The sequence below is a fragment of the Prionailurus bengalensis genome, chromosome C2 (assembly GCF_016509475.1).
Source record: "Prionailurus bengalensis isolate Pbe53 chromosome C2, Fcat_Pben_1.1_paternal_pri, whole genome shotgun sequence".
NCBI classification, from domain to species: domain Eukaryota; kingdom Metazoa; phylum Chordata; class Mammalia; order Carnivora; family Felidae; genus Prionailurus; species Prionailurus bengalensis.
The window spans coordinates 13,854,680-13,878,688 of record NC_057350.1 but is presented as its reverse complement, the minus strand read 5'-3'; the positions used below and the strand labels follow the sequence as shown (position 1 = coordinate 13,878,688).

The following is a 24,009-nucleotide window of genomic DNA, read 5'->3' as shown; positions in this document are numbered from 1 at the left end:
AGGTGCGGTCATTTCTTCACTTTTTAAAATGATTTTCATATCGGGGCACCTGGGCGGCTCAGTCGGTTAAGCATCGGACTCTTGGTTTCGGCTCAGGTCATGATCTCACAGTTCGGGAGTTCGAGCCTTGCGTTGGGGTCCGCTCTAAGCATGGAATCTGCTTTGGATTCTCTCTTCCTCTCCCTCTGCCCCTTCCCCCTCCAAAAGAAAATCCTTACAATGATTTTCACATCATAACAATGCTCTGGTGACCAAGAAAACCTTTGTGACGAGCATAGCCCACTCACAACTAGCAGGATGCACACATCAACGTAAGCCTGCGTTTAGATTTATCTTTAATTTACTTGGTTGAGGCACATTAACTCTGGCTCCATTTAAGTCCCTTTGGGACTTAAAGAAAGAGAATAAAAATCTTTCGCTTATGAGATGTACTAACTATGTGTACTACATAAGCAGATTCTCCAAATCAAACATTTCCAAAGAGGGACCAATTATAACACTGATTTTCATAACGCTTTGATTAATGCCTGAGTTTAAAGCTCTGTGAGGAAAAAAAAAATGATTGGAGGACAAGGGGGCAAGAAAAGGTTAGATACTGTCAATAAAAACATTTAGCTGAAATTTAACCACTAGGCCAGGATTTTATTTTGCTTTTTAGTCACATAAGAATTCCATAGAAACACTCATAATATATATATATGATCAGCATAAACACTCCACAACAAAGCTAAAAAGCAAAAGTAATTACAGAGGGAAAAAAAAAAAAAGAATAGGTTAAAGTGCTCCAACTCTGACTTCATTGACAAATAACTTGTTCCCAGCCAAATTTCACACAATCTCAGTGTCCGTTTCTCTACGGAGAGAAATTTTTACATCCCCAAAAACCGTAGATCTAAGCGTTATCGACTCTGTTAATCTGTTGTAAAAGCCAAATAATACAAGGTTCATTACTGTTCTTTTAAAATACACACACGTGGGGCGCCTGGGTGGCACAGTCGGTTAAGCGTCCGGCTTCAGCCAGGTCACGATCTCGCGGTCCGTGAGTTCGAGCCCTGCGTCGGGCTCTGGGCTGATGGCTCAGAGCCTGGAGCCTGTTTCCGATTCTGTGTCTCCCTCTCTCTCTGCCCCTCCCCCGTTCATGCTCTGTCTCTCTCTGTCCCAAAAATAAATAAACGTTGAAAAAAAAATTTTTTTTAAATAAAAAATAAATAAAAATAAATAAAATAAAATAAAATAAAATAAAATAAAATAAAATAAAATACACACACGGAGGCTCTGAAATTCTGAACCATTTTTCCCCACACACAGGATTTCGAGGGTGTCGTCAACCCAATCCAGCCGGAAATCAAGACTAGATGTTTGGCTCTTGCCAGCAGGGCCTCAGGAAGCAAGCCAGGTGCTGTGTGACAAAACCATGGGGCCCAGACAGTTTACAAAACGCACATGGCTCCAAATTTTATCAACAAACAAACAGAAGACCGTGTGCTACTGGTATCTGGGAGACTTCAGAGCCTCCGAAGGATGGGGCCATATTTGTTTGCAGGAAAAAATCTGTGCGGTGCCTATTTCTCTGTTGTGTCTCCCTGCTGCCTGATTGTCTTGTGTTTTCGGAATCAAGCTCCAGACAATCTGCACGGAACAACGGTCTGAAATAGACTTGTACGTTCCCCAGAAACTGAGGGAAGCAGGCTCTGCCCGCAAATCAAACAACTGTCCGTGGTGGGTGCTCAACCAGTCCTCTGGCCAAGGTGCCTTGGGCTCTCCCAACTGTCACAGAAGCCTTTCCTGTTACAACAAACTCTGCTTAATCTACTTCCTCCAGGAGGGGTATTTGTACTCGGACAGACTCTAATCCTCCACTTAGCATCAGACAGATGTGCCTGAGGTATATCAAGGGGGGAGGGAGGCGCTTGACTCTCCAAACAACGATGGCCCCAACTGTCCTTGACGCGCATAGGCCGGAGTGAGCTGCAGACGCCCAGCTCGGCTTCCATAATGACCACTTTTCAAACAAGAACCAACTTCAGTTTGCTGAACTCTGGCACTTTTATTGTAACACTGAGCTAAATGAGGGCACCGGCTTTGCCCCAACCCGTCGAGAGGAATTTTAGAGAAGATAAAGCAGAGCTGCATTCACCATAAAAATTAAATGGATGTGAGCCTTGATGGCAGGATTTAAAATGAAAGACGCAAACAGATGTTTTGAAGCCTTGGAAAGATACCATTGATGCTCTGTAGTGATTCTTTCAACTTGCGTAAAGTGTGGGGATTGCAGAATTACTGAAAGAAATACCTTTGTGCCAAGAATTAATTTCAATGATAAATATCTTATGCCAGAACAATCCTACTCACACTTGGGAGAAAGGCCTCAGAATAAGCATTTATTTGTTCTTTGCTCTTCCCTTGACTCAAAAGGCAGTGGGTGGGGGAGGCCCAGGGGGAGATGCCAGAGAAGGGTATTTGTGTTCGAATTCCCTCAATAAGTGTTTAATAAAACCTTTCAAAATTAATTAATGTACACCGAGATTTGCTTTTCTATATTGATGCTCACTGTGAATATTTCCCTACCTGGGTAATGTGGGTTTTCCTTCTAGTAAAGCGGGCCAGTGGCTCTCCAAGGGAGGAGCTTTTGTTGCTCAGGGGACAGCTGACAATACGTGAAGAGATTTTGGTTGGCACAACTTGGGGAAGGGGCTACCGTTAACTTACAGTGGTTACATTAATGCACAGGACAGCCCCCCCACCACAAAGAATAACCTGGCCCCAAATGTGAGTAGCTCCAGAGGAGACCAGTATTCAAAATAAATCACACAGGAGCATTCGAGAGGCTTTTTGGAACCCTCACACAAACAGTGCTGCAACTTCCTACCTCAGCTTCCTCTTCACTCCAAGGTTCTCTCTATAACAACAGCCACTCAAGGGACTGTCGTTTTGTCTAGACATCCTTCCTCCATTTTCTTACCAGTACCTCGGTAAACAAACATTAAAAAAAAAAAAAAAAGGTGGGGGGAGGGGGATGAAAGTAGCTCAAGAAAGATTTTGACAAGGACCCCAGGTGGTCAATGACTGAGAATGGGAAGCTGAGTCTCAGGGAGAACACAGAGGATGAGATCTCTTATTTTCTAAGCCAACACAGCAACCCATTTGCCACGCTTCCTTCTCAAGGGACACAAGGGCGGGGACACACTCCACATCCCCTAACGGATTTCCATTACAAAAATCTCAGGCCACAATATGATGTCAACAAATGCCACCACAGATGGTCTGCGTAGGACCATAACTTTCCAATCACCTTGCCATTCTACCAAGACAATCAAAAGAGGATCAACAAACAAAGACCGTTGGAGACCAAAGGTAGTGGATCCCAATCCCAGCTGCACGTTAGAATCCCCTGAGTTTTAAGTAACCACAAGTACAAATGCACCCCCAGGCCCCACCCCAGGTCATGGGAATCACCATCTCTAAAAAGAGGCCCAGGTGTCTCAGCACCTAGTCAGCAGAATTCATTTCTTTCTGCCTGGGAAAGGGAAATACTTAAGTAAGGTATTCACAAACTTAGTTCTCAGACAATTCACCTGTTGCACGTTGAGGTGGATGGAATAGAGACCAGAGAGACCAAAAATGAGCAGCTTCCGGTTACAAGCCACAAATCTTCATGTCTCCATCAGAGACTGTGCTTTGAACACGTAACATTTATCGAGCACTAAGACCTAAACACTTCACTTTTATTTTTATTAATTTTTTTTAGCATTTATTCATTTTTGACAGAGAAAGAGCATGAGCGGGGGAGGGGCAGAGAGAGAGAGAGAGAGAGAGAGAGAGAGAGAGAGAGAGAATCCGAAGCAGGCTTTAGGCTCTGAGCTGTCAGCACAGAGCCCGATGTAGAGCTTGAACTCATGAACCGCGAGATCATGACCCGAGCCGAAGCTGGATGCTTAACCAACTGAGCCACCCAAGCACCCCCAAAACACTTCACTTTTATAACTCAATTAACCCTCACAACAACTTAGTGAGACAGTACTGTGGTATCATCCCCATTTTATGCACAAGGACACTGAGGCACAGAGAGATTAAGCATAACCTGTTCAAAGACAGAAAGCTAATAAACACAGAACCAGGACTTAGTCCCAAGAAACGTGGTCCCAGAGCCCACTCTATCTCACTAGCGTGTGGGGCTTTCAGAGAGGAAACAAACTTATGCAACACAGGGGTTCAGAAATAATCCAGTGCTGAAAGTTAGTCCCATATTTCAGTTCAGGGTTCTGAGGGCAAGATTGGGCCACGCCTGCCTACTTGGGCACCGGCCAGGGCTCACGTGGACCCCAGGGTCCCTGAGACACTGCGTGGCCCTCCGTCAAGGTGGCCAAACATCCACTGTGACCACCGTTAAGACGGTCCCTGCATCAGACCTCAAACCTGCACTCAGGATGCTTCTTATTTTTAGCTCCTTCTAAATTTAGACTAAGGCAATAGTCCAGCCTCCCCATTGTACAAACTTTCTAGTTGTTTTCTTTACTATTTTAACTGCAGCCGTCAGTGGATGCTGCTTTATCTCTGCCTCATTACGGAGCAGTCTTTCAGATCATTTTATCCTGTTTCCTTGCCTCTTGTATTTTTCATGGTGAAATGGGGACTAGGAGCTGCTAGCGACCAGAAAGAAGGCAAAGAGGCTTCAGCTGCTCCAATTGGACCGCCACTGCCCAGGGCTTTTGAGAAGTCTTCTGGAACGTGTTAATGCTGAAGAAAACTAACATGATGACTACCTTTTTGCTTTATGCTTGAACCAGTTTTAATGACCTGAATTTGACCCAGAGGACTGTGTTCTGAAGGATTTTGATCATCGCAAAATAGTATCGTTTAACTGGAAAAGAAGCAAAGGAATGGATACATCTTCTAAGAATGATTCCAAAATGGAAATTGTAATGTGTTGTAAACACCGGTAGATTTGGTGGATTAAGCACTCAGCCTTCAAAGGTGACTGGCCTGAAGGAGGTAACATGTACTATGTAGAGGTCAGTTAGGTTTAAAACTCCATCCTATAAAAGATGGGACAGCTACTATATATACAGAATATACTCAATATTTCTAAAATAAATACATGCATGCAAATACATTTTAATTAAAACAATTTTAATAAAAATTTGCAAAACGTACACACACACACATACACACACACACACACACACACACACACACAATTTTTTAAAGAAGAAACACCCCAAAATAGGGACAATCAACCTTTATTTAAACAGTTTGTTTAAACAGTTCCAAAAAAACTTTACTTGTAAAAACAGGCCATGGGTTACATTTGGCTTGTGGGTTGTAGTTTGCCAACCCCTGCTTTATATCCATAGCCCACAGGAAGGGCTCAGACGGGAAAAAAAAATTCAAAGAAAGTTGAAATACACTGTATGTACATAGTACGTACATCCAGATCTTATAAAAATCCTTTAAATAACCCAACCTAACCTAACACAACAAGCCTCATTCAGAGTCATATTACAGATAGAAACATCAGTCTCTGTGAACTGAGTTTTATGGGATCAATCCTGCCATCTTGTGGTCACACAAAAGAATAGCCTTTGTGGTCTCCATTCCCCATAGGGGTACACAGCTCCCTGGAAACATTTTCTAAAAATCTGATTGGGGTGCGGGTACTGCAATGACATAATGAGTCAAGGAAGTCAACAGCAGTAAGTGTGATCAATTTTCTGAAGCCTCAACTTGTCAAATTCCTGCAACAGCCACTGAACAAAAGAATGTGCTCTCACAAGGGCTCTGCTGGGGATCTATTCTCATCAAGCCAAACTACAGGAGGGTGCCTGGGTGGCTCAATCAGTGTCTGACTTGGGCTCAGGTCATGATCTCGTGGTCCATGACATTGGGCTCTGCACTGACTGTAGAACTTGCTTGGGATTCTCTCTCTCTCCTTCTCTCTCTCTCAAAATAACTGAAAAAAAAAAAATCAATGGCAGGGCAAAGAATATTCAAAGTACCTATACCCAGAGTTTGAAATCAAAGATTTTTTTTTTTAATTCAAGTTTTGAAAAGAAAATAAATCCAAAGACCCCAACTTACTAAATCAACCCCACTGCTAGAACCAGGTCATGGAGAAAGAAGTGACAGCAACATGCTATTGACTGGTGGGCTCATTCACGGACCCTCACTCAACAAGAACAGGGTGCTGTGGAGCAAAGTGAAGCAGGTGTAAGCCCAGTCCCAGGAACAAACTCAGGACAGAGAGACAAACCAGTAAGAACAGTACTGTACAACTAGGGCCCACGTGAAAGAGGTCTTTGCAGGGTCCTAGGGACCCGGAGCAGGGAGGCTTCAAGGGGCAGATAGCATACAAGTTGCTTCTTTTTTTTTTTTTTTTTTTAAGTTTATTTCTTAATTTTGAGGCAGGGGCTGGGGGGAGGGAGGGCAGAGAGAGAGAGAGAGGGAGAGAGAGAGAATCCCAAGCAGGCTCCACACTGTCAGTGCAGAGCCTGACGCGAGGCCCAAACTCACAAACCATGAGATCATGAGCTGAGCCGAAGTCAGATACTTAACTGACTGAGCCACCCGGGTGCCCCCAAGTTGCTTCTTTTAGGGTAAGCACAAGGTTACAAAGGGATAGGGAGAAAGGCTGAGGGCAGAAAGTGCAGTGGGTAAGGCAGGGCACGGTTGCACCTGTGGACTCCTGCTCCGACTGGAGACCGGGCGAGCCCAAGAGAAGCTGACCAAATGAGAGCTCTGGGCGTATTTCCACGTGGGGCAGCCCGTACCCTCTCCCACACAGAAGGGAAAGCACGGGCTCGACGGTTTGGGGGATGGTGGCGTGGAAGGCAGAGGGGGGACCCAGAGCCTTGGTGAATCTCTGTCATTTCCACCCACAGCCAAGACACGGGGGCCTCTACCCATTCGACTTTCTCCAAAATGATACACAGCAGCAGTAGCTGCGTGTGTGACAGGTTGATTAGTGGATAAACAGTTACTCCGCAAGAACATAAGTCCCCCGACCCCTGGAAATTAACAGGAAGCACACACTCCGTAACCAGTTCATTTCACTCGTACGTCTTAGGCCTGCTGGCCCCAGGCCACTGGAACACACACACACACACACACACACACACACACACACACACCCAGCAGGTCCCGGCTGACCCAGGCTCAGATGCGGGTCCGGCAAACGGCGCAGCCATACCTGGGTTGCTGCTGAGGAAGGCCAGGGGGCTGTCGTTGAGATCCGCGGGGCCGTCGGCTCGGTGGGGCGGGCAGTCCAGCAGCTCCACACCCCCGACCAGCTCGGGGTAGGTCCTCACCAGGAGGCCCAGGGACGGCTGCGTGAGGAAATCTTTGAGCACAGAGGAGTTCAGGGTGCCTGCAGCCCGGCTATTGATCTCGAGAATCTCATCTCCCGCTTTCAGGCCTGCCAACGCAAGACGGAAAATGTTTCATTTCACACGCACATAAAAGCAGTGGCAGCCGCAGCATCGAGTCAGATCACAACAGCGTAGAAACCCTGCTGTAAAGGGCACGTGGAGTCACCTGTCGTGGGCCCCACGGCCCCGGGCGCCGGTGCAAACAGGCTCTGGTCCTCAACAGTGATCACCAGGTGATCACGCGGGCCCCGGTCTCAAAGGTTCTGGACTCGGTCATGACAAGCGTGCCTGTCTGTCCTGCACACACACCAACTAAACACATTTTCTCCTTCCCGAATCCACCTGCTCTGGGCACCTTCTCCTCACAAATGCTAACTCCGGCTATCATCCTCAGTTTTGAGGGGAAATGGTAGAAATGTTCTGGGTAGCTGGGGCGGCTCAGTCGGTTAAGCATCTGGCTTCAACTCAGAGCATGATCTTGCGGTTCGTGGGTTTGAGCCCCACGTCGGGCTCTGCGCTGACAGCTCAGAGCCTGGAGCCTGCTTTGGATTCTGTGTCTCCCTCTCTCTCTCTGCCCCTTCCCTCCTCATGCTCTGCCTCTCTCTTTCTCAAAAATAAATAAACATTAAAAAAATTAAAAAAAACAAGAAAACAAATGCTCTGATTGCTGTAATCAATATGTTTTGTACACACTCGTGCAACAGTGCACACATGTGGCACGGCCAGCTAACATCTCTTTGCTCACTGCTATGGAACCAAAGTGCAGTGAGCTTCTTCTGGCTACGACTATAGAAAATCAACTTATTCCAAATCCAAACACAATCTAGAGAACCACATGTGATCATTTTTTGCCCTCCACACCCCCCCCCCGCCTTTTTTGTAACTATATCACGGCTTCGGGGTGAGTATCTTTTGGAAGGTCCCCAAAGGTTCTGCTGCTTTTGCAAAGCATGCTGGGGGAGTTGCCAAAGTCTGGGACCCAAGGGAACTAGCCCAACCCGAAAGAACAAGAGGTTGTGACGGACCCTGCGGCGTTTCAACCTGGTATTAAAAGAACATTCCAGCAGTTTGAGAAAGGGAGAGGTTAGAGCAGAACATGAAAGGAAATATTGTTTCAGCTACGAAGAAGACAAGAGTCCAACTCTCACTCTAAAGACTCATGTGGAAGAACAAACTTGGAAAGGGAAGTGAGTGAGGGCAAAGGTAAATGAATAAACTGCAGAAATGAGACGCCACTCAGCTCCTCAGGTATCCACAGATCCCACCTCTGAGTCTGAGGGAAAGTGTTTCCACAGAGAAGTTTGTACTTCCCGGCTTCACCGAGTCACAGCCCTTGGCTATCTGTACTCGGGTTTCCAAAACACTTGACATCAACCTTCTACCATAAAACACTCCAGGAAACGCTTGGAGTGGGGAGGCAACGGAAGACAAATGTTTTTCTCTACTCAGAGGTGGAATTCTGGGAAGCTAAGCACTCCAGTTTTAGGTGACAGATTTTGGCATCACAGCATTTGAAATGAAAACACAAAATTCCCCCATGTGGAATGTAGTTTGTTTGGTTGGTGTTTTTAAGTCTTCTCTCGGAGAAAACCCTTTCGGTTAGACATTAGAGGAGGTAATATAAGGAGAAACAGAAGACAGGACTTAAACATCTAGGAGTTTTGTTTTGTTTTTTAAAAAATTTTTTTTAACGTTTATTTATTTTTGGGACAGAGAGAGACAGAGCATGAATGGGGGAGGGGCAGAGAGAGAGGGAGACACAGAATCCGAAGCAGGCTCCAGGCTCTGAGCCATCAGCCCAGGGCCCGACGCGGGGCTTGAACTCACGGACTGCGAGATCGTGACCTGAGCCGAAGTCGGAGGCCCAACCGACTGAGCCACCCAGGCGCCCCGTTGTTTTGTTTTTTAAAGAAGTTCCAGGTTTACCATGACTGGTGTAGCAAAAGTGTACAGTGGGTTGAACAGTGACCCCCCCCCCAAAAATATGTCCATGTCCCAGAACCTGTGAGTGGGGCCTTATTTGGAAACAGGATCTTTGCAGTTATAATTAAATAAATGATCTTGAGATGACACCATGCAGGACTGTCTGGTGCGTCAAAAACCCACTGATAAATGTCCTCTGAAGAGAGGCACAGAAAAAAGATAGACGTGAACAGGGCGGTGATAGATACTGCTGGGGGTCAAGGAACACCTAGAACTGTCAGAGGCTGGAGGGGACAAAGAAAGATTCTTTCCTAGAGACTTCAGAGGGAGCTGCTGACACCTTCGTTTAAGAATTCTGGCCTCCAGAACTGTGAGAGGACACATTCCTGTTGTTTTAAACCACCCAGCTTGTGGTCATTTGTCATGGGAGACCTAGACAATGACCACAGGCAGTTGCCTGAGTGAGTTATTCTCAGTATTAATACGTGAGTGTAGACAGCCCAGCAGTAGTGAGCAATGAAGTGCCTCACTGGGGTCCTGCTGTCACAGTGTGACCGCGTAACAGCTCTGTGACCGCGGGCATGTTACTGAATCTCTCCCAGCCCCCGTTTCCTCATACGTAAAAGTGACCGTGCGCTGAGACTAAGTGAAGTAACCCATGTAAAACTCTTAGCACAGCATTTGGCGCGTTGAAGGTATTCACTAGACATGAGCTCTCATCAGTATGTAGCAGAAGAAAAAGGAAAGCTTTTCTTTCTAACAGAAAACCACAGCCTGCTTAGAAGCAATCCCCATAATTGACCGTGGCAAAAGCTGTGAAGTATCTAGAAGATACTCTGCCCTGGAAAAAGAAGTACAAGGTTTTCTCGACCGGGCTCTGTCCTGTGGAGCCATCAGAGAAACACTCGGGAGGACAGCAAACAAGATGCCAGCTCCCAGCCTCAGATGACCCCAAGAGAAGAATGATGGGCCCGAATGAGCACACCCAAGTTGAACAGAGATTAAGTGTTATGGTTTTGGTTCAAAGAGTCAATTCCGTAAGTATAGCCAACGCGAGATCCAGGGCACGGGTAGGCAGATATTAAAGGGGGATTCACCATTAGTTCATTATAGGCCAAAAGCCCCAGGTGGTTAACAAAAATAAATAAGAGACTTAGTTATAACATGATGGACATCCAAGGCTGTCTATAGAGAAGAATAAGGTAAAACGGTAAATGGAAGCTGAAGAAGGAGAATGTTTTGTGATTAGAGATCTCCGAGAAGAGGTCTTACGGTCTGTAGTGAGCTCTCCATTATCCAGACGTCTGCACAGAGAGGCTAGAATTAACATTAAAAAACCCAAATCTCTCTCTCTTTTCTACTGTTTATTTATTTTTGTGAGAGAGCGTAAGCAGGCGAGGGGTAGAGGCGGTGGGGACAGAGGACCCAAAACGGGCTCTGGGCTGCCAGCAGGGGACAGTCCGACATGGGGCTCGACCTCACAAACCACGAGATGACCACTGCGCTAAAGTCAGATGCTCAACCAACTGAGCCACCCAGGCGCCCCAACCCAAGTCTCTTGCTTGCCACTGCCCTCTACATGGGTGTGTGTGTGGCCCCAGTGGACAAAGGGACATCACTCTTAAATCTATAGAGGACAGTGCTATACAAGGCAAGTGGGTTGGAACAGACAACCATTTGTTTTTATCTAAAACCAGGGCTCCTGGATTCAGAGAACTAAAACAGGATGTGACTGAAACTGAGGCAGCGTACTTCCCCACCCCCATACCACGCCAACGGGCACACTCATTGTGCTGCAAGAGATAACAATCAGACTTTGGGTTTGTGGGAGAACAAACCCTGCCACGTCTGCTCCCAGCTGAGATACAGCTTAGTGAATGTGGAGACTCGCCTCCAGGCTGCCTTTGGCCTTGAAAGGTATGGAAGGAAAATCCTCCTCTGTGACGGCGGTGAATACATGACTTTGACTTTATTCCCCATTTGTCACACTTCAGCCATTTCCGTGCACAGCCAAGTGTGCAGGCTGCCCTTCTCCGAGGCTTACGGCACAGGGGGAAGTAACCTGGGTAGGTAGCTCGAAGGTCGTGAACACCCAGAACTGAGCTGTACCAAGACATGGAAGGAGTTGGCAAGGTAGGCCACTCCACCATTTTCTTGTCTGCTCCATTCTTGTCTGCTAGAGCAGACAGATGCAAGGCATTACGTCTACGTGCAACTGACCCAGACGTTTTGGTCTTTTATTCGACAGGTATGATATGGCTGCTGCCTGGATGAAATGAAAAGTTCCACAGCAAGGAGAATGAAAGGAAAGTGGGTTTTGAGCCCTATCTAGCGGCCTGATTTGTTTACGGTAAGTATGGTAGGCTGAAAAGTGCCCCCCACCCCCCAAACTCATGTCCATCCAGAGTATCAGAACGTGACCTTAGTTGGAACTAGGGTCTTTGGGGCACCTGGGTGGCTCAGTCAGTTAAGCGTCTGACTCGATTTCGGCCCAGGTCACGATCAGACGGTTTGTGAGTTTGAGCCCCACGTCGGGCTCTGCGCTGACAGTGTGGAGCCTGCTGGGGATTCTCTCTTTCTCCCCCTGTCTCTCTACACTTCCACCACTGTCTCTGTCTCCCAAAATAAGCTTAAAAAAAAAAAATGAATGGGGTCTTTGCAGATGTAATTACGTTAACGATGAAATCACACTGGATTAGGATGGGCTCTACATCCAATGACCAGTATTCTTATAAGAAGGCCATGTAAAGATGCAGAGACACACAGAAAAGAAAGCCATGTGATGAAAGACAGAGAGATTAGAGGGACGCAACCACAAGCCAAGTACTGCCAAGGACCGCCAGCAGCCACTGGAAGCAAGGGGGAGGCATGGGACAGATTCTTCCGTCAGAGGCGCCAGAAGGAAACAACCCCACCCATACTCGGATTCTGACCGTCTGGCCTCCTGAACCGTAAAAGCATAAATTTCTGTTGTTTTTAATCACTCAGTTTGTGATAATTTGTTACTGCAGCCCTAGGAAACCATCACAGGAAGCAAAAAAATCTAGGCTGAAAAGATTCTCTCTGAGTAGAAAGAGGAAAGAGAGTTGGGGTTTTGCAAGTAGCCCGGACCGCAGTGAGCCCTGGGAGGGCCGCAGGCGGGGTGTGGCAGAACAGAGCTCTCTCCGTGGGGCAAGAAGACTGGATCCTGAAACCCTAGGTTCTCAACTTCTGCAAAGGTCCCTTCATGAGCGGGAGCAGGACCACAGCCACTCTGAAGGAGCTTTGCAGGTTCAGGGGAGAGCCAGCATCAGCTCTGGCCACTGGAGCACAGAGGGCTGTTCCCAAATGCTGCTTCAGGAAAACCCCTAGGACCTCCATACCATCGAAAGATGATCACGTCAGATTAGAATGGAATTTTCCACCAGCCCCAAGGAAATGGGCGCAGAATCAGATTTAAGACCCAATGTGTGACATTTCTTAAACACTTGTGTTTATAGAACAATATGCATATTCCCTGGGAGGGTTTTCAAGGAGACAATGTTCAAATAATCTTTACCAGTGAACCCTTTCGGGGTGTCTTTCTCATCCACCAACCAGAGAAACCCCCAAGGGATTTTAAGAGAGACAGACAGACAGTTACGATACTCAGTCAACTTACCTTTCTTGGAAGCTAAGCCAGTTTCCTTTACACTATTCACATAGAGCCTTCGAACGCCATCTTCTTCCACAGAGGAAAGGGAAAAGCCTAGAAAACACAAAGACAGAATGGTAGGGCTCACACCTTCCGAATGTTTGCCAAACAACATGAAATAACTGCTGTGAACTAGGTATGTTCAATGTTTTTGGTTACAGTTTGGAGCGATTGTTTTTTCCTTGTTCGTATTATTTTACAAAGCACACAAAAAAATGTATTTTTAGATCACTCTAAAAAAGCCACTACTTGCAAAAATTAACATTACCAGGTACATCTCTCCTCACACCACCTACCTATCAACCCAAATGGAAGAAAATTATTTTGTTTTACCTTGCTTGCTAGCAAATGCCACAGTTTTATTTTTTCCATTGTCTCCTCCACAGTGCAAATGGGATGATTAGCATATCTCAACTGGGTCCTTCGGCTTTTTGCAGCCAATCCTTGTCCTAAGATATGTTACACCTGAACAACTATATGGTATGTGTCCAGCCATATATATTGCTATATGGACACCGAGTTTAATTTAATAAATCTTTGCATAGGGGGATTAAGTACTGACTTGCTTTACAAATCTTATTTTATACTGAAATTCATTGATTGCACATTCTACTAGAGTGTGATCATAAGATTATCTTATACTTGTCCAGCCTTCCAGAGCCCAAAGCCCATTAGCTAATCAATCTTGGGCTTGCTACATCCTTCGGAAAAAAATGCAGAACCAGACCCTGAGTTTCCAGGTGGTTTGGGGATCTGAGGGGCTTCTAATTCCGTGGCCACAAGCCCTGGGCACCTCAGTTTCTAGACAGCCTCATTACAATTCTTTTCTGATCAGGGCGACTGGCTGGCTCAGTCAGTGGAGCATCCAACTCTTGATCTCAAGGTCATGAGTTCCAGCCCCGAGCTGGGTACAGAGATTTTTATTATCTTTTTAATGTAAATTTATTTATTTTGACAGAGGGTGAGACAGTGCAACAGGGGAGGGGAGAGAGAAAGAGAAAGAGAGAGAAGGAGAGAGACAGAGAGACAGAATCCCAAGAAGGCTCAGTGGAGAGCCCGACACGGGGCTCGATCTCACGAACTGTGAGATCATGACCTGAGCTGAACTCAAGAGTCGGGAGGCTTAACAAACTGAGCCACCAGATACCCCGAGATTACTTAAAAGTCTTTTCTGATCTGTTATCTCCTTTCCCTCAAGTAAGAGACTGTGGCAAACACCCCTAAAAGAGCAATCAGAATTAATGCAGTTGTGAAGATATGACATAATTTCAGGTCTGGGAGAAGAATAATCCCCTAATATAGGTACTTACCTTAAGGGTGAAGGCAGAAAAAAAATCACAGTGCTTTTGAAGAGCAAATAAGCAAATAACAACAAGACTGAATAATAAATTACAGGACTGAGACCCAGGGAGTCATCAAGACTTTTCAGGCCGTGTCATAACGAACATGGGTTTTTTCTGTTTAGTTCACAGGATCAGGAAATAGATACCCACACTTAGGCAAAACTACCAACTGTCTTCACCCACTACAGTATCATAACTCCCTCAGATGGGGAAACACAGGCCATACCCTGAGGACTTTCTGGTCTTTATTTGACTCGTACTTTGAATTCCATTCTTATAGCAACTTGTAACGTTCAGATTATGTTTCAAGAAGACCCACTCAAATCGGGGCCCCTGGGTGGTTCAGTTGGTTAAGCGTCTGACTCTTGATTTCGGCTCAGGTCATGATTCGTGAATTCGAGCCTCACGTTCGGATCTATACTGACAGTGCGGAGCCTGCTTGGGATTCTCTCTCTCTCCCCCCCCCCCCTCTCTCTGTCCCTACCCTGCTCGTGCCCTCTCTGTCTCTCAAAATAAACTTTAAAATAAAAAAAAAAAAGAAGACCCACTCAAGTAAAAATAATTTTATACATGAGCCAATTAAGTGATATTAGTCCTAACACAGGTTTATCTATTTGCATTTCAGTAGAGAATTTCTCTTATCTGTTAGAGTAGATGCAGAATCAGGGGCAATGCCAAGAGAAAGAATGGGTACAAATTCATTAAAATATAGGCATTTCCTTTCTGAAATGCCGAGTTTCTGTCAAGTTTTGAGACCACATTTCTTTTTCTATTAAAACAAGTGAGCAGGGGCACCTGGGTGGTTCAGTTGGTTGGGCGTTTGACTCTTGAGATCAGTTCGGGTTGTGATCTTGTGGCTGTGAGATCAAGCCCCATGTCGGGCTCTGTGCTGAACGTGGAGCCTGCTTGGGATTCTCTCTTTCTCTCCCTCTCCCTGACCCTCCCCAACTCTTTCTCTCTCTCAAAATAAATAAACATTAAAAAAAAAAAGTGGGCAAATGACAAGGTGCCAGGGGACAAGATCAGAAGATGCCAGGAGAGATGACAGTTGAGAGCCTGATACAAACCACATGAGGCCAAAATCAGTGGAGATGGCTGAACTATTCCTTTGCCCCCTTCCCTCTTTTCTTGGTCTATTTTTTTTTTAATAATCAAAAGATAATAACAAGGACTACAAGTGACTATGAGATTGGTGCTGGGCAAGCATGGCTCTGAGAAAGAGATCAGACCCCTCTAGTTGGTGGGAAATCTCTGTGACAGGACTGCTGAAGAGAGCTTTTGCAATAAGTTTTCTGGAAGTTGACTCAAGGGAAGCCAACATTCACAAAGGGAAACGGCACTTCGGCTCTGCACTGGAATTCATATTGGAAGACACCTGTTGGGGGGTCAGGCAAACAGGACCCCCTCCCAGCATTCAGAAAGGCAGCTCTCCCCACACTCAGCTACACAGCACACACTACCTCGGGCTCTCAGAGTCTCAGGGAGCAGCCTCCATTTTGAGATGCCAGTAATGTGCCCACGCAGCGGAGGGGGATTACAGCCATCTCCTAAATTAACACATGTAAGGAAAATATTGTATATCCTACCGTTGGATTATTTTGAGATCACTGGAAAACACAGTTTTTTTTCTTCCTTTCAAATAGGATAGCAACAATCTAATTCCCAGCCAATAAACGTAACATAGCCCCAGATGACTGCCAACAGGAGGCAGAGGGAGTTATTCAAAATAAACCCAACTTAACCCACCAGGAGGAGGCACCATGAGCAGCAATAATGCTCTCAAGAATGAAAGGAAGTGATTAAAACTAAGAAGAGAAACCAAGAAGGCAGACGCCTGTGATGAGCAACCAGAAGGTCCCTCATACTAAAATCTATAACCAAGGAAAAGTCATGGCGTCATCAGAAACAGCAGGGGAGTACTCAAAACCAGATTCCAGGATACAGGGAAATTCAGAAAATAGGACAAGTGTGGACACCTCTGATAGAAATGGTACATGTGACCAAAAATGCAACAGCAGAAGTCCCCGTAGAAGAAGGAATGTTCTCTTGCTGCAACGATGCATCCTTTACTTCGAGGCAGCCTAGGGGGTCATGCTTAGTCTATCTCATAACTCTGTGAACTAATTTCAACAATCAGTTCAGGTTGAGATGCAGGGAAGGGCGACTAAGAGAGATTAAGGAAGGGCCAAATCTTGGGGTGCCTGGGTGGCTCAGTCAGTTGAGTGGCCGACTCTTGTTTATGGCTCAGATCATGATCTCGAGGCTCATAGGTTTGAGCTCCACATTGGGCTCTGCACTGACGGTGTGGAGCCTGTTTGGGATTCTCTCTCTCCCTCTCTCTCTGCCTCTCCCCTGCTCATTCTCTCTCTCTCAAATAAATAAACAAAAAAAGAAAAAAAAGAAAAGAAAAGGAAGTGTCAAATCTTTCCACTGGTTCAGTCAGTTGGATTATTAAGCCCTAAAGTGTCCTAAAGTGTCCTCCCTAAAGTGTTCTAAAATAGAAGACAGCATGTAGTTTGTGTTTGGATTTTTGTATGTTGGCATATGCTAGTAACTTATATATATACTGCACTGTATATATATTGAGCTCAATATATGGCAGGAAGCCAGACTTGAGTAGGTGCGAACGTTAAATACTGCTGAGCTGAATTTAGAATCCTTGGTAGTTCTGGGGGCACCTGGGTGGCTCAGTTGGTTAAGCCCCCGACTCTCAATTTTGGCTCAGGTCATAATCTCACTGTTCATGAGATCGAACCCTGCATCGGGCTCTGTGCTGGCAGTACAGGGCCTGCTTGGGATCCTCTCTCTCTGCCCCTCCCCTGCTCAAGTGCTCTCTTGCTCTCAAAATAAATAAATAAACTTAAAAAAAAAAAAAAAAAAGAATCCTTGGGGGCACCAAGTTGGTTAAGCGTCTGACTTCAGCTCAGGTCATGATCTCGCAGTCTTTGAGTTCAAGCCCCGCATCAGGCTCTGTGCTCACAGTTCGGATCATGGAGCCTGCTCCGGATTCTCTCTGTCCCTCCCCCACTTATGCTCTGTCTCTCTCAGAAATTAAAAAAAAAAAAAAAAAAAAAAAGAATCCTTGATAGTTCTGAGGTCAGAGGCAACCAAGTAAGTCTCTTAGGATGGGGGACTCTTTAACTTCTCCGTCAATATGCTGTTGGAACACCTCCCACCAGCATGAACTGGGCACTCAGAATAAACGGTTTTGCTGAGGTTATTAGCCACACATAGCAGGCTCTAGAAAGTGAAGTCCATTGGTGACTGATAGTAACATAGACAGAAACTGAGATTAAGCACTGTGAGCCCAGCCGTGAGACAATGGCACACCTCCAAGCATGAGCTTTGAGAGTTTACAAAAGCAGTGGCGGTCCACGACAGACTGTTAGAACAAAACAAAACACCCTGCTTCTTTACCTCAGATATTTTGAGAAGCACTGTTGACGATACTTTCTAGGGTGATGCCTGAGGTGCTAAAATACCCTCAGGGTGGAAATGTAAATGGGGTCTGTGAGTGCTTGAGTCGATAAAAACATATAAAATTATAGCTTTTTTTTTTAGAGATTTTTTTTTAATGTTTTATTTATTTTTGCGACAGAGAGAGACAGAGCATGAATGGGGGAGGGGCAAAGGGAGAGGGAGACAGAATCACAGCAGGCTGCAGGCACTGAGCTGTCAGACTGAAGCCCGACACAGGGCTCGAACCCACGAACCGTAAGATCATGACCGGAGTTGAGGTTGGACGCTTAACCAACTGAGCCACCCACACGCCCCAAAAGCATAGCGGCTTTATGCCCAGTTCCCGAGTCCAAGCACCCGTCAATCTTACAGTTTCATTCCAAGACCTTTAAATTCAGCCCTGTCTTGCTTCTTGCTACTTAAAGAGAAAAGAATAACTGTCACGGTGCATCTCACTTTGGAGAAGCCAGACACTTAAGTTACAGCACTGCCACCAACTACTGCTTTAATTACCAAGGTCACGCTTCCAATGCATAATAAGCCTTCTGTAGACGTTTATCCTCTGCCATCAAAAAACATCCTCTGGGTGTATGATGTCTTTAGTTTCAAGGTCAAGAAGTAAACAGCATGAAGGTGCAATGCAAGTGACCAGGGTCCAAAATGAGGTTCTCTTCATTAGGCCAAATACCCTAAGGAATGTTCAGAGATGAGGAGTAGTGGCCTGTGGGAGTGACTGCAGAATGATTCTGCCATCCTGCTGGTCAGTGAAAGTTCTGAAGATGCTCAAATGCTAAGAAGCCAAATTAACTTAATTCAGAGAGAAACCGTAAATGAGCAAAGACGGTAAGCTCCATGTGTCTGCATCAGGCTTTCTGGTTCTCTTCCTTCCCACAAATAGCAGGGCTAGAGTCCCCTGCCCCTTGGGGGCAGGCGGGGCCAGGGGACTGGCCTTGACAATAAACTGTGAGGCCACCAGCACCTGGCTCACCGCGCCTTCTCTCTTCCCCTCCGCCGAGAGACAGACAACGCCCCAAGCAGCCGCTGCAGGCCTGTGTCCGAGAGTGAGGGTAACATAGAGTCAAGCCAAGCCACAAAGGATGCACGGTGAATTCAGGAAGCCCATTTCACTGTTCTGAGCCACCTCGGCCAGCCTCGCCACTCCTGACTAATATCACTGTTTGGATTTCCCCTTGTGGTTACTGCTCAAGCACCAACTCCACTGCTATTCAGATCATACAGTGTGATGCTAACCAGTCTGGGACATATGAAGGGATGACATATTCAGCTATGCCAGAATGCAGACAACTGTGTAGAAAACCATCAACATGGCAGACCTGTTATTCTTTCAAAGCCTGCTTATAAGTTTGGCCCCTGGCTGGCCATCCGGGAACTTGGATTTTGGGTGGGTTCCCAACACCCTGACGAGACTCACCGGGCCTAAAATTTGTACAAACAATATGGCTGACGCCTAACTCCAGCTTTCCCCTGCTGGGAGCCTGAAACTTTGGTACATGCTAGGTAGAGTGCGTCTACATGACTGGGCACTGAGTCTCCAACAAACTTCCCTGCTAGACAACACCCCACGTGCACTGTCCCAGCTTGTTGCTGGGGGAATCGAGGACGTCCCGTATGACTGGGGAAGGACTCTTGGAAGCTTGCACCCACTTTCCTCAGACCTCACCCCATGTGCCTTTTCTCTTTATTGATGCTGTTATTATAGCTTCTCTGTAATAACTCACAGTCATGACCAGGACGATCTCCTGAGTCCTATGCGTCCTCTTAGTGGATCAGCAAACGTAGGGGTGGTCTTGGGGACTCCCAGCACAACACCGAAATAAGTTCTTTTTACATTATTTGTGGGGGAAGGGAGAATAATGAGTATGTTTGAGGAAGAGGGGTGTGAAGGGATCATTTCTTCATTACTAGGGTATATCATACTATAATCTATTCCCGATACACGCATTTCCTATTTACGACAGAACCCCAGTGACCCAAAGTTATGAAATTTAACCCCAATGATTAAAGCTATGAAGTTTAGGCTGAAGTCTGCATGGTACCCACAGTAAATCTCTTCCCTGCCCCCCCCACCCCCCCCCCCCAGTTTGGCCGCTGTGTATATAGCACAGAAGCCAGATGTGCTATCTGTTTTAAATAGGCCCCAAAGACGTTTTACTGAATTGTAAGTAAGTGCCTGTTTACACAGGAATTGCTTTAACTTGAAAAACACCAAAGATCAGAGAAAAATAAACATACCATAATTATCACTGGCTGTATCTGACTTCTCAATCTGGATGTTCTGAGTGACTTTTGGACAAATTTCAATTTCTTTGTACAGCTGAAAAATGACAAAGAGTCTGATTAGGATTGCATTACAAATATCTTATTAGGAATACACATCATTTTGTAAGTCTATTTTTTCACAATTGATACTTGGAAGTAAATTCTCATCACATCACAGCCTTTTTACTGAACCGAACCCAGTAAAAGTCAAAAGAGAAATTTAAAATGCACGCTCCCAAACTTGGCTACCGTTCCAGTTTCTAAATAATGTCTCTTCCCCTTCTAGATCTATCACAGACCTGAAAACTATTGCTAAAGTAACCAAAAATATCCAGTACTGGGGAAAGAAATCATTAAAATCAGAAAGAGGCTATAAAAATCTTGACAAGGGGGCGCCTGGTTGGAACCTGGGTGGTTCAGGCAGTTGAGTGTCTGACCTCGGCTCAGGTCATGATCTCACGGCTTGTGAGTTCGAGCCCTGCGTCAGGCTCTCTGCTGTCAGTGCAAAGCCTGCTTTGGATCCTCTGTCTACCACCCCCTCTCTCTTCCCCTCCCCTACTCACTCTCTCTCTCTCTCTCTCAAAAATAATAAGTAAACATTTAAAAAAAAAAAGATCTTGACAAGGGATTCCTAGAAATAGGAGAAGTTTCTGTTCACATGCCATTTTTGCCCTAAAGATTCATAGTAGCACAAATAGGTGCCGACAAAGAATAGCATTGAAACAGACAATAATCTATATAAATGGAGGAGATTCTCTTTTAGCCACTGGATTATACCAAGTTAGCTAGAAAACTAAGGCACATAAATTAATCAATTCTCTAGAAACCCAAGAAAGCCGGGGGGGGGGGGGTATGGGGAGGGGCGGGAAAAATAACAGAAAGCTGTAGTTCACATATCAGAAACTTTACTTTGATTTAATTTAATTCACTTTCATATGTCTACAACAATCAGCATCATGGACAATAACTTATGAAGGTTTTCTCAGGTGTCCATGTGCCACACAAGTATCATTCCATTGAACAAGCAAGGGAATATGGCTGGAGAGAAAGCACTTTGCTAAAGGTTTTAAAGCCAGAATGGGCAGAACAGGGATTTGAACCCAGGTCTCGCTGGCTCCAGAGGTCAAGTTCTCTCCACTATACTGCAATGCCCGGTAGACCACCTCCAGGTGGCGCTGAGAGGTACCACAACTTCTTAGGTAAGCAAGACAAAGGCCATTTCCAAAGATTATGATAAAAATTCCAAAACAAATAAATGTGTCAAAGCTCATATGGAACTGGAAAACTGTCATTCAATTTTGAAATGAAAAGCTCTGGTGCCAAGGTCAATAACAGAAGGCTGTGCTTTAGTATGAAAGAGAAGTCTTGGTGGTTATTGAAACTTGCTCGCATCTCTGACCCCACAGTCATTCACTCAGAAATAACGTAATTCAGGCAAGTAGAAAAGAATGGTAGTTTCTTTCTCTTCACTTTCTTAGGGAGGCTGACAGGTGGAAGAAGGAGCCTTGGAAAGAGGCTGCTAGAATAGAAAGGGGAGCAGTGTCCTGGGAACAACGACCACACAGCCCAGATCCTCTAGAACATCCTAATTTAATGCAACTTCCGCCAAATGCAATGTGTTAGGGGTGTCATTTCATGTGGGGTTTTTTTTCCTTTTATACTTCAGAAAAATGTTCATACGAATAAATTCTGCAATCAGAAGAAATCAGTTGTGAAACTGATCTTTAGTTCAGAAAATGCAGTTACCAAAGTTATAAATACCAAATATAATAAAGTTTTATGCAATATTTTAGGACGCCACGGAATGTGCAATAAATGCTGTGTACTGTGTTTCCTTCAAATTACTTTGAGCCTCAGTTTTACTTTTTACAAATTTCCTCGAGAGTCAAACTCTTACCCTAGGTGGCAGTATATCACTGTTGCAATCATCTCCAGAAAGTTCCTAATGGTTGCCACAGATCCAGGGGGAATACAGCTTTGTGAATAATCTTTCCCATTCTCTCATAATATTGCCTCTTACTTTTCTTTGGAACGGTGTGAAAGCTGTTGTGTCTTTTACCAGCCCCAGACAATACCTAACTGTGATCTAGATATAAGCCCCCTTGGCCACAGTATGTTCTCAGAGTGGTTAGACTAAAATTGTGTTTAGTAAAAAACACTAATAAAAACATAAAATCTCAAGAAGGATATGCACTTTAAAATATATTTTTTCAATGCAACTACAATCCCTATCTGAAACTAGAAATGCTGAAATTTCATAGGTGTTATACAAACATCTTTAACAGCAAAACGTCACACGCGTTCCCTTTATTTTATTAAGTCAATGATGTGTCACATTTTCCTTCCCTTTTTTTTTAATGTTTATTTATTTTGAGAGAGAGAGAGAGAGAGAGAGAGAGAGAGAGAGAGAGAGCACGCAGAGGAGGAACAGAGAGAGAAGGAGAGAGAATCCCAAGCAGGCTCTGCACTGTCAGCACAGAGCCCGATGTGGGGCTCAAACCACGAACCCTGAGATCACGACCTGAACTGAAATCAAGTCTGATGCTTACCCAACTGCGCCACCCAGGTGTCCCTTTCCCTCTTCTCAAAGAGCAGATTAAAAGATCATCAGATTTAAGAACAAACTTGATTGCCAGGCATTCGAGTTATCATGAAGTCAGGATCATGTCTCACACATCTCCGCTGGGTGCCCTGGTCCAAGCCAGCATCACCCGCTGCCCCAATTACAATGCACTAGCCCCCTGCTTGTTCTCAGCAACTTCTCTTGTGCCCTGTGGTCCATTGGCCATGTGGCACATGTCCCACGGACACAGAGCCACAGTGAGCCTACTAAAATAGAAGTCAACCAGTGTCCTTCTTCCTCCGGGGTTTCCCCTCTCATGTAGGCCCTACATGGCCCATCCTGCTCCCCTCCTCCCCTCCTCTCTTGCAGCCTCACCCCCTCTCCAGCCACTGACCCTCCTCACACACAAGAAAACAACCTCCACCCTCGCCATCCGCCCCCTGCCAAGGCCTCACCCAGCTTTGTTCCCTTAGCCTAGAACACTTTCCTCCAAAATACCTCTACGACTCACTCTCTCACCTCGCTCTGTTCACACATCAACCCAAACACAGCTAAAGGGGCAGAACACTCTGTTTTTGGATGCCCCATCTCTCTTTCCACTTGACCTAACCTTTTCTTTTCAAGCTCTTCACATCCTCTGAAATACTGCACAGTTACATGTCGTTATGCAAAAAATCTACATATTTTTGTATGTCTCCACAAACTTGAGTGTGGGTTCCACAAGGAGTAGAGATTTTTTTCATTTTCGTTCCTTTTAAGTAGGCATATGCCCAATGTGGGGCTTGAACTCATGACCCTGCGATGACGAATCACATGCCCTGTGGGCTGAGGCCGGCCAGGTGCCCCGAGGAGTAGGGATTTTTGATTGTGTATCCCAGTGCCCAGAACAGGCACAGTGGTGCCAGGCACAGATAAATACTAAATAAATATTTGCTGGATGAGTAAATAAATCAATTGACCAGTGTTTCTGCAAACTCTTTATTCCTACCTGACACTTTAAGAAAAACACATTGAATAAGGGTCTTGAAAAGCCAGTGCCTCCCTATTCATTATCAATCCATCGATGGGGCCTAACAATTAACCAAATACAAAAAAAAGTGGCCAAACAGGTACCACTTCTATTAAAACATAACCAGCAGAGCAGATAAGTAGACGACCGACTAGTCATGGTCATTCACAAGCAAGAGGATCCCCTAACCCACCAAAGATACATCCTAGACCCCTCAAAGCTTTCAAATCTAATACACACTTTTCCTAATAACTACAGACTTTACTATTAAAGAATGTCTGGTAAAACAGTGTCAGAGAATAAAACATATCAGGACAGCCATCTATGAATGAGGTACTTACAAGGAAACAGCTTCATACGTGTGCGAGTTTCGCTAGTCTGTCAAAAATAAAATG

The 24,009-nt window shown here is 45.4% G+C and overlaps 1 protein-coding gene across 8 annotated transcripts in view; it reads right to left on the bottom strand.

Annotated features, from left to right (window-relative positions):
* The window catches only part of TIAM1 (TIAM Rac1 associated GEF 1), a 395,179-nt gene that overhangs the window by 49,739 nt on the left and 321,431 nt on the right, over window positions 1–24,009 (bottom strand). For all 8 annotated transcript variants that reach the window (XM_043593759.1, XM_043593754.1, XM_043593753.1 and 5 more), the window contains 3 exons: window positions 20,016–20,097; window positions 12,928–13,014; window positions 7,187–7,411 (listed from right to left, as the gene is read on the bottom strand). In XM_043593759.1, the coding sequence (XP_043449694.1) occupies window positions 7,187–7,411; window positions 12,928–13,014; window positions 20,016–20,097 (394 nt within the window). The remainder of the gene's footprint in view (window positions 1–7,186; window positions 7,412–12,927; window positions 13,015–20,015; window positions 20,098–24,009) is intronic.